The sequence below is a fragment of the Camellia sinensis genome, chromosome 2 (genome assembly GCF_055761805.1).
Source record: "Camellia sinensis isolate YWXY chromosome 2, ASM5576180v1, whole genome shotgun sequence".
Lineage (NCBI taxonomy): Eukaryota > Viridiplantae > Streptophyta > Magnoliopsida > Ericales > Theaceae > Camellia > Camellia sinensis.
In genome coordinates, this window is record NC_138962.1 from 210,622,533 (window position 1) to 210,633,707 (window position 11,175).

At 36.4% G+C, this 11,175-nt stretch overlaps 1 protein-coding gene and 1 pseudogene across 1 annotated transcript; one reads left to right on the forward strand and one right to left on the reverse strand.

The window, feature by feature from the left end:
* Window positions 1-5,797: 5,797 nt before the first annotated feature.
* Window positions 5,798-6,278, forward strand: LOC145820595 (mediator of RNA polymerase II transcription subunit 21 pseudogene; annotated as a pseudogene).
* A 1,205-nt stretch (window positions 6,279-7,483) lies between these two features.
* On the reverse strand, window positions 7,484-10,723 carry LOC114296694 (LIM domain-containing protein PLIM2b). The gene is made up of 5 exons (XM_028241021.2): window positions 9,988-10,723; window positions 9,320-9,419; window positions 9,186-9,214; window positions 8,576-8,665; window positions 7,484-7,927 (listed from the first exon to the last, which is right to left on the reverse strand). The coding sequence occupies exons 1-5, from the start codon at window positions 10,120-10,122 to the stop codon at window positions 7,667-7,669; spliced, it is 615 nt and encodes a 204-aa protein (XP_028096822.1). The 5' UTR covers window positions 10,123-10,723; the 3' UTR covers window positions 7,484-7,666.
* Between the last annotated feature and the right edge of the window lie 452 nt (window positions 10,724-11,175).

The following is an 11,175-nucleotide window of genomic DNA, read 5'->3' on the forward strand; positions in this document are numbered from 1 at the left end:
TGGGCCTTATGTTTTTTTATTTTTTATTTTTACCTTCTTTATCTATTAGATTTTAGTGGAATAAATAATTTTGCTCAAATTTTTTTACCTAGGTCTTTATCAATTTTAATTGAATAATTTTTTCCTAATTTTTTTGTTCTAATTTTGTTTTATTAAATTGTTTTATTTATAATTTTAATAATTATATGTGTAAGTAAATTTTTTTATGATTACAAACAAATAAAAAAATTGTAACTTATCGTTTTATTCATGAATTTTTTTTCAATATAAAAGGGCCCCCATTTTCAAAATTCGTCTTAGGCCCCGACGAACTCAGGGCCGGCCCTGATCACAAACAATGGAGAGTACGGTGTTGAGAACAGAGAGATCGAGGCCTGAAGTACAACTATGTTCGTAGAAGTGAAAGCCATTGAAACTCAAAGAATTGAGTCGAAACACCAACATCTGGAGAGAGAAACAGAGAGAGACAAATAGATTTAAAAAAAAAGAGAGAGAGAAGCGGGAAAAGAATCCGTGTTCGGTAATTTAACCGAGTTAGTTGTGGGGACGGTTTCTGTTTTGTTTTGGGAAAGCAGTTTTTTGAGTTTTTAATTATTATTTTTAAATTTTTAGTAATTTTTTAAAAATTTGTAGTTAACGTTTATTTGGGTGAAAAATATTTTTTAATAAAAAAAATTTCAGAAAATATTTTCTAGAGGAAATATTTTTTTATATTTAGTGGTGGTAGTGGAATGAAAGTGGAGGTGGAGGTGGAGGTGGAGGTAAATGGCATGGTAGTGGGGCAACGGTAGTGGTGATGGCGACGGTGATGGTGACAGTGGCCATGGTGATGGTGGTGTGGTGGTGGAGATTAGAGTAGGGATTATGATATAGTGTCATTAGTAAAAATTTAGGTCAAGTTTGGCATCCTCAAAAAAATTCAAAAAGTCAAAAAGTCACTATCCTATTTAAGTCACATCATCTTATTTTAGTCTAGAAAATACTTCTTGTCCAAATAGACTTATTTTTCATTGATTATAGAAATATTTTATGTTGGCTTTCATTTTTGATTGCAACAAATACCAAAATATACGGAAAATATTTTTTCCCAAACAAATGAAAAGTTGGCTACGTTTAAAAAGTATAAAATTTGTGAAAATTTAAAAATTCACTAAATAAAAAAAATACAAAAATTGAATATATATTTTTTTTGTTTTTGTTTTATGCATTTATTGAATTCTTTTTACATTTCTTCACAAGTATTTTAATTTTTAAACATATTTAGATTGAGTGCATTGAAAATATAAATTTTTTTTAACTAAAATATGAAAAACAAATCACTAAAGATTACTCAAAAATTGTTTTTGAAAACTCAAAACTAAATAGTGTTGGTTTTGTTAAGTTTTCGTAATTAGCAATTCCGTTTGACAAAACTCTTTTCAATTATAATTTTATTCGTTCTTTTGTTTTAGTAAAGCTGTAAGTATTTAGAGGCGAATCCAATCCGACTAGTGCCTGAGTAGTAAAGTTTGTGCTGACATTCCGTATCTTGAGCATTCTCTATTTGCCACTTCGCCCTTAAAGCCAAAGTTATTTGACAGATCGAGCGGTTATTTCTACACTTGAGCGGTGAAGAGGAATATCCAATATCTCTATCTGCAAACTGAACTTCTGGGAAGCAAGTTTTACCGCTCGAACGGTGAATGTTGCGCTTCACGATTAGTCTATATGTTTTGCACCACCTTTACTCACACCGCTCGAGCGGTGTATGCGCTCAACCGGTCTTCGCGATTCTGATTACTATAAAGTGTGCAGTTTACTCTTTTTAGGATTTAACCCGTCCAGATTCTTAGAGAGAAAGAGAAAACAAAGTGTTTTATATTGGAGGATGCTTTATAAATGTTTGCTTAATAATTTGAGAGTTATCAATGGATCTATGAACTTCATATTAACATCATCAAGGGGTTTGTTTGTGTTCTTTTATTCACAAAAGAGAGAGGAATTCTTCAGTAGATTCAAGGGAACTTAAGCCTAAAGCTTTGATGGATTTCAGAGTGACTCATTGTCGTGAATTTGACATCAGCGTTGTGGATTTAACGTTGGGTAAGACAATTATGAGGTGAAGACGGTGGTGAAAGAAGCACTTGGGCGTGGATTCACTAGCTAATTGAAAGTACATATATGTAATTCCTTTTCGTTTTCTTAGTGGATTATTTTGTGACTTTGGCCTGTAAATTTTTATCACAATTGGAGATCCTCCAATTGTGATTTTTTTTTTCACGTTAAATCGTTGTGCCAATTTGTTATTGATTATTTGATTGAGATTGGTATTCACTATTTAAAATTGAAACATGATGATGAATCAATAAATCGGGGATTTTAGATTTTTCAAGTTTCTTTGAGCTTATAATGAGAGTGAGAAGGGGAAAATTTAAGATAAATTATACTGACCTTTTTTATGATTTGAAGAAAATATAGTTAGTCGTATAATTTTGATATAGTTACACTGACATCCCTCTTAGTAAGATTAAATGTTGGGAAATTTTCAAAATAGGTTTTCAAAATTTCAGTAATGACAGAGATCCCCACAAAACACAATCCCTACAATCCCCAAAATGATCTGGACCATTCATGTTACTATTAGAGATAGAAAAAAAAATTCAAACACATCAATAGTCAATACATCAGTAGAGGTCATGGGGTTCCTTCTTTATGGGGGTTCCAAACATTTTCCTCAAAATTTATTGTTTAGTTTTTGGGTGTTTTCAAAACCTTACTTGTTTTTCTTTAGAAAACTTGAAATAAGCTTGGGAACTTTGTCCCACATTGGAAAGAGAGGAAAACATAGAGCACTTAATAAAGTGTTACATGGAATATTCCTTTGAATATGAATTGTGGAATGGATGCTAGTGTACATACACTTACACCGCAAGGATGATGTTTCGCACCATCCGCACATGCACGCGTGCGTGGCGTGAGCAGTGGGCTGTGTGGCGTTTGATGGCGCACGGACGCATCGGCGCAATGAGCCATGAGGGCGCTTTTCTATTTGCATTGGATAGGTTGGAGCAATTACGTGGATTCAACGTGGCGTCTGTGACGTAGAATACAGTCAACTCCATGTGGCAGTGATGTGGCGTCCATTGGCGATCAGTTAACCAACCTGTTATAATTGATGTATTATTGATTGTTGTATTGTTAATGTTTATTACAAATGGTGAGTGGCTCATTATATAGGAGAGGGTGAGTGTAGTAGGTGAGGAGTAGGTGGTGGTAGGTGATGGTATATTGGTGGTAGGTGATGGTAAATTCTAACAGCCCCCCGCAAACTCAAGGAGGATAGAAACTAACCAACTTGAGTTTGAAGAGAGGAACAAAACAAGAAAATACATAAAAATAAAAAAGGATAGGAGACACTGTATGGTCCTGTCAGACCATTGGTGAAGACACTGAATGGTGGTGTCATAACGTTGTAGAGGACACTGTATGGGGGTGTCATAACGTTGTAGAGGACACTGTATGGTGGTGTCATAACGGTGTAGAGGACACTGGATGGCGGTGTCAGACCGATGTAGAAGACAGTTTATGGGGTCATGTCGGACCGTTGTAGAAGACAGTTTATGGGGTCATGTCGGACCGTTGTAGCAGACAATGTTGTGACAGTTGTTGTGACAGTTTACAGAGTCTTGCTGGACCCTTGTAGAAACTAACCGGAATCAATGTCGGGACAGTTTACAGAGTCTTGTCGGACCCATAAAGGAGCTAACCGGAATCAATGTCGGGACAGTTTACAAAGTCTTGTCGGACCCTTAAAAAGTCGCACCCTCAAAAGGTGTGCCCAATCTTTCAAAAGGTGTGCCATCAAAAGGCATGCCCAATCCATAAAAAGGCGTGCCATCAAAAGGCGTGCCCAATCCATAAAAAGACGTGCCATCAAAAGGCGCGCCAGACACGCGGCGATGCACGTGATCGACAGTGCGCGTGTCGGCCTCTTCGTCATGTGCTATATAAATGAAGGCGGAGGCTGAGAGAACATGTGGAAATCAAACCAGTCTGAAACCTCTGAAAAACTCTTCGTGGGCTGAGAGAGATACACTGGTAACACTCTGTAAACACTCTGTAACCAACCCATCTCTGAAACACTCAGCAACCATAACATGGCCTCTTCTTCCCGTCCAGCTACCCAGAACATGGCCTCCTCTTCCCGGGGTCTGCTTACGCTCTTTCCAGAACTGAACGAGTCCACAAGAGAAATAACTGGTGCAGTGGCCAGTGAACCCCAACCAAACACTTCTGGGTTTGCTCCTTTGAACTTTCCGATGCGGTCGGTGGAGCAAAAAATGGCGGTGCAAACTGATATTGAGGCCAATCAGTATACTCTGAAGTCATGTGTGGAAACCATGATGGCGGTCACAAACTTGTCGAACCGGCTGCAGAGTAGGACAAATGAGGTGCAGCATTTAAACGCCCAACTGGCTCTGCTCCAACGCATGTATAAGGATGCGCGAGCAGAGATAAGTGTGCTGAAAGCAGAAAACAAGGAGCTGAAGCGGAAGGCCACCGTGATGTTCCGATTTGGAGGGCCACCATATGCTGTAGTGGAGGAGCAGGGAGGAGGAAACTTGCTTGGTGGTCTAGGAAGCACGGAGGCAACACCGTCAAGGGCCGTCCAGGACGGAGGCAAGAAGAAAAGACAGGTGGCAGAGTAGAGAAGAAAAATCCCGCCTGTGTATGTGGTTGTTTTGTTTTTGGTTGGTTGTTTGTGTGATTTTATTTTATTTTATTTTATTTTATTTTTGTTTGTAAAATTATGATCGGGGTTGATTCCTGAGATGAATAAAAGATGGTTTGGTGTGCAAAGCTATATGGTATGAATGTAATTTGAAAAAGATTAAAAATAAGGTGAAAGAAAAATAAAGAAAGAAATAATAAGAATAAATGTGAAATCAAAATGAAAGATGGGTTCTATACGGATTTGTGAAAAACGGCAATGGTGTTTGGAAATATATATATATATATATATATATATATTGTTTGTTTGTTTGTTTGTTTGTTTTTTTTTTTTTTTTTTTGAAGAATAAGAATAATAAAAAATAATATATGAATGGAGAAAGCATATAGTGGGAGCATGAGTGGGTGGAAAGAAGGAAAAAGAAAAAGTATGGGTTGGAAAAGCTGAGCATCGGAAAAGAGGAGAGGAAAAAGAAGTGGAGACCATGATGACATATACAGGCTTGTGTAATCCAGATTCCTTCAGTTTAATATCATCCACTGAATGTACCTCAAGGTCCATATTCCCACAAGCAGGATATGATACTAGCGTGTGAGAAAGAGAGCTCGAAGCTTTGCTGAAGAAGCCGCGAAGCGATCTCAAGACATCACTATCGGCTCCTCCAAGCTCTCCGACATCGTCGCCGAGGCCTCCAAGCGCGCCGATCAGATCAAGGTCGAGGCGCTCAAGCGAGCCGATCAGATCAAGTCTCAGATTCCAGGCCCAGCCGCTGCGGCGCTGTCGTCTCTCGTTGACGCCTCGTCGGACATGGCGGCGGAGGCAGTGGATCTCGAGAAGTTTGGGGTTACCGATGAGTTGAGGGAGTTTGTCAAGGGCATTACCATCAAGACGTTTAGAGACTTTCCACTGGAAGATGATTCAGAAACGTCTGATATTTCCCCTGAAAAACCATGCTGTGTGTCCCCCCGAGAGAGAAGAGGATGATGGTCTTTTTTTTTTCTTTTTTTTTTTTCAACACCCCAAACCCGAGAGAGAGAGAGACAGCTAAAACTACAGTTGGTTTTCTTGGGGAGGGAATTTTTCCCAATGGACATAATCTCCTAACTACAAGAACAAGCCAACACAATAGCAGCTCTTGCTTTCAATGCCTTCGGGACACTACAAAGGGATGCCCCAGCTGTACGTCTCTCTCCAAATTACCCAGAACCTCCTGCTAATCCTACCGAAGATGCTGCAACTGTTGCAGAGCAACCTAAGCTCATGAGTGCTTCTCTGGTAAAGGCTACTAAGCAGTTCAATGCATTGGTTGCAACACTTCCTTTGTCTGAGGGAGGTGAAGAGGCTCAACTAAAAAGAATTGCAGAGCTTCAGGCTGAAAATGATGCTGTAGGCCAGGAACTTCAGAGGCAACTGGAAGCTGCAGAAAAGGAATTGAAGCAAGTCCATGACTTGTTCGGCCAAGCAGCAGATAACTGCTTGAACTTGAAGAAACCAGATTGAATAGGTGAGAGTGATGGTTCATGGCAGCAAGAAATGTGGCAGCCGAGTGAAGGTATGTGTAGGGAATTTTAGCAGACTAGGTTGAGGTCCGGCGGGCGGCCAAGGCGAGGTTGCCACCCGCCGGTGAAGCGAAAAATACTAAATTCTTAACCTGGCTCTGATACCATGTTATAATTGATGTATTATTGATTGTTGTATTGTTGATGTTTATTACAAATGGTGAGTGGCTCATTATATAGGAGAGGGTGAGTGTAGTAGGTGAGGAGTAGGTGAGGAGTAGGTGGTGGTAGGTGATGGTATATTGGTGGTAGGTGATGGTAAATTCTAACACAACCGATTGAACGGATTAAAGATACGCGCAATTGTATGGATGAGATGGCACCCGATCATGATGCATTCCTACAATTCTCTCTCCCTCTCTCTTGATTTAGAATTTTCGATCAAGAGTTTCTTAAGTAAGTTTCTGTTTTTCTTATTGGTAATCAAATTCTGCAGACTTGATTATTAGTGTATTGGTTTTCTCTATCATATCAAGAGTATTCTGATCTACTGTTGTCAGTGCAAACGCCGGTAGACTTGATCTTTAGATCAAGATTCATTGTATCCTGGAGGTGAATTTGCTGCAGCCCCCTGCACACTTTTTGGTGGATGCAAATATCGTCTTTAGGAAAGCAACTAAGTAACATGACTTGAAGCACCAAATTTCTATTTTACATATATAAGATCATTGCCAAGTTTTGAAAACCTGAAGACCACCAACTGAATAATTCAAGACAAATTGTTCTAACATTAAATAAACCAAAACTAATACAGATAGCGTGAAAACATAAAGATAAATAAGGTAAAATATACATTTTCGTGTAAAAGATATGACAATATCATTTTTTCATCTATACAGCTGACAAATTATTAGTGAAAAGGAGGGTAAGTATTATGCAAATTAAAACATTAAGGAAATTAATATAATTATGTCAAAATTATAAAATTTATTGTATTTTTTCAAACTTCGAAAAAGATCAATGTAATTTAACTTAAAAATTACTATGAATAATTGTACAATGAGAAGTGAACCCTTGCAGTTGGGGATTATTATATCTATCTAGTCAAAATTTATATAATTTAACTTTTGGCCTTTCAAAATCTAAAAAATTTATATTGACTCCCAAATTATAATGTGGGTACATGGTCAAGCATCACATATATGCTAAAACTAAAAGCATTGCTTGAGATGATTTTGATTGCATTAAGTTGTTGGCAAAAGCACCAAAAAATTAAGATTATTAAACACAAGCCACATTTGTATTAATTACATACACAATTAATCTCTTGAAAGCACAACCAAACAAGAAACAATGTTTTTGAGAGTAGACAAAAAAAATTTATCATGACAATGGAAATATTTTGGAAACATGGAAATGATGAATTGAAAGGGGAGACTAAAGTTTGTAGTTAGGACTACTCTTCTGTCTTGTCAAGATCTGGTTTTGGCTCTTCCTCTGTTAATCCTGGTTCAACAGAAACCACACTACTGTTCCTTCGATGATGAGCGGCCTCGAGGACATGGCTATATGTTCCTTTCTCCATGAAGAGTTGAGCAAAATGGTGCTTGCAATAGAGAACTCCATCAAGGGCAGCATAAGAGGAATGTGTAAGGGGACAGCCACCATGAGCACACTTGAAGCATGATTTGTGGAAAGACTCTCCTTCCATATTCACCTATATATCGATTTTAAGATGTAAGAAATCGTTAATTTCTTTTTTTCAAGCTTACACTAACAATAAACATGATTACTAGAGTTGGTACTAGTTGGAGAAAATCTAGGGACACAAAAAAAGTCACAGAATAGACACAAGGATGGGTACAGTTGTGTGGGTCAAAAAGAAAACAAATAATATATTCAATAGTGTTTATTCTATTTATATATTTATATATATCAGGTGTCCAGGTAAATCCTGACTAATCTTGAGATTCATGTAAAGCGTTCTCTCCACACGGGCCAACCAACTCTCAAGCTATGCCCGCAGACATTGCCCTTAAGCCTAAGGTAACACTCCATAGGAGTTAATCCTTAAACCTAATGCTTTCATGAGGCACCAAGGGCCAATTGATTGACCACCATGCCAAACCCCTTTGAGTTTATTCTAACATTTTTCTGTGTTTTTTTCTATTTGTAGCAAAACTGAATCAATTAGGTTAGGATGACAGAACATTGTCTTAGCCTTGTCCTCTTCCAACATTGTGTATGATTTATGCTTGGTAATTATTCGATATATATGAATCCGAAGACTACATGTACCTGAGAATCACCAGACCACACCTATGATTAAAAAAGAAGAAGAAGAAGGCTATATAGAATTGCAAACCTTCTCTAATGGGTACACAGTTTTGTTACAAGCTGAACACTTGTCTTGGGTTCCAGAGAACAAGGAAGAAAGTTTGCTTGGGGCCCTAGTCTGCAAAAGATTATCAATTAATAATATTCATTTATGTCATGAACAACATTACAAAAAAAGAAAGGAAAAAAAAAAAAGAAGGAATAAGACAATAAGAATTGCGGATGAATCCAACCATTTCATCAGATTTTCCCATTTAACAAAACTTATTTGCAGTTTATTTAGATTAAAATTTGAAATTTCATGCTCAAGCAGCTTACTTTGAAAGTTGGGGTGTTTGATAAGACTGTTCAAGTCTTTAGCTTATTGAGATCCTTTTTTTTAAGTTGAAAATAAGTTTTACCAAGTAACCTCTTCAATTTTGACATTTAGTAACATTTGAAAGCAAACATGTTTAAGCAAACTAGTAACAGGAAAATTCAACATTCAACTCTAGAAGAGGTTTTCAAATTTTCTCTTGAAATTTTAAACCTAATTTATAGCAATTCAACTTAAATGATTGATAAGAGATGTACTAAAATAAATGGTACTTTGAAAGCACATTGAAATACACCCTAATAATAATAGAGTATGAACGTACCAGTGAATTTTCCCTCTCAGGTTTCCCCGCTAAAATATTCATCCAAAAACAACATTTAGTAAACCAACATAATGAGGTCAAATTCATGAAGGTTAAAGAAACTAGGAGATGAATACTAATAACAAAAGTCTCACATGTTTGGAAGTTCTTGCTGAAATTGCCAGACTCCTTGAAAAGTTGTTCAAAATGAGTTTTGCAGTAGAGGACTCCATCCATGGAAGAGTAGTTGCTCATCTGTCAAAAACAAAACATAATTCGTACGCATTTTATTGGTAAGAAAAGTGAATATACAATGAAGTTTAAGACGTGACCCAAAGGGTCTCACTATCAAACCACAAAAACTACACTCTCCAATGAGAGACAAACCTAAAGGGCCAGACTTAGCCTACTAAAAAGGAAAACCTTTGACAACTTGAGAGACTAGGTAAAAACAATACAATAATCAACACATAAAATAAACATAAACACAAATGCCTTCTGATGAAAGTACTCCTCTCACAACGCAAGAGGCTAGGCACAAATAGAGTTTACCCCACTTATCCTTCTTCTTGTTATTCAAAATTGTGTCGGAAAGCTTTACAACAAAAATTTCTAATATATCCCATATCTTGAAGCCTCTCTTTTTTTTTTTTCTTCTTTTTTGATTTGCATGACAAGCGAAAGTTTCAAATGAAATTTAGGAACATTAAAACTTACAAACAACAAATGTGGTTTTCTTATTGTAGTTACATTATAAAAAGATGATTTAGAATAAAGAAAGAAAGGGGAAAGAAAAAAAAAAAAAAAAAAAAAAGGCACTTACAACAAGAGTTCCTTTGCAGTGGCTGCATTTGAAGCATGATTTGTGATAAGTAACTCCATCAGCAGACAACAAATCAACAAAATAAACAGTCTTATCGCAATCCTTGCATTTATCCAATGTCCCTGTGAATGCCATTTTTTTGTCTTCCAATTTTTTTCAAAAATAAAAAAATAAAGAATTAAATAATCTCTTCCTATTCGTTCTGAAGAACAACTTCTTGAGAAGAAACCAACAGATGCCGAGGATTAAAGTTCAAAAAATGTTCAATGAATTGAAGTTGTGGCTCTTTGTTTCAGCCTCACACAATTGAGACCAAACAAAGTCTTTGTTTTGTCTGAAGAAATCTGATTTATATCAAACTAAAATAGAATTTCAATTTTTTCTTGCAATGGTTTAAACTGGATTGGAATTGAACCAATAAGGGAAGGGCACGTGTTTGGAGATCCCAATATTATGAAGTTAAAATGGATTGTTTTGGAGTAAAATGTGGATTTAATCTGATTGGAATAGAGAAAAACAAGGGTTGTGTGTTTTGACTCATTCTTGGGGGAAATTTGGACCAAAAAAATAGCCTAACATCATTGTTATTGTTGTCTTGATAGTTATTTTAGTTAAAAAAGAAGTTGGTTAAATAGTGTGAAATGTATTGCAACACCATTCATGAGGCAAAAACCACGATTTTTTTTTTAAAATGCCAATACTGATCCCCCCAAAAAAGGTAAAAATTAGATTAGTCAAGCATAGGGTTGTCTAATGGTCCTTATTTTTATAGAAGTTAGGACTATTTCAGCATTGTTTTTAGTTTTTTTTGTAAAAGAAAATGAATGGGATTGACCTTATCTCTCACTCAATCAAACAAGATGGATAAGGTCAACTTCACCTAACCCAATAATCCTAACATGTTGACATGGTGCTTCCAGACAAAATGGATAAGATTAATCTTGTCTCTCACTTAGCTGATCAAGATAAATTACGTTAATTTAATCCATCTCATAACTATTGTTTTTATTAATTTGAAACACCACGTAAACATACTGAGTGACTATTGCTTTTATTAATTTGAAACACCACGTAAACATACTGAGTGAGTAACTTGGACTACCGAACACGTATGGGAATTGACCATTGAGAAAGTAGACCAACTTGGCAGAAAAATATATAAAAATTGAATATAAAATTTTGTGATTG

Coding starts and splice junctions, on each gene's coding strand:
- LOC114296694 (XM_028241021.2), bottom strand. CDS start 10,122: ATGGCATTCACAGGGACATTGGATAAATGCAAGGATTGCGATAAGACT. Junction 9,215..9,319: donor CAGCAAGAACTTCCAAACAT/GTGAGACTTTTG, acceptor TGAATATTTTAG/CGGGGAAACCTGAGAGGGAA. Junction 8,666..9,185: donor CTGAGAGGGAAAATTCACTG/GTACGTTCATAC, acceptor AATCTTTTGCAG/ACTAGGGCCCCAAGCAAACT.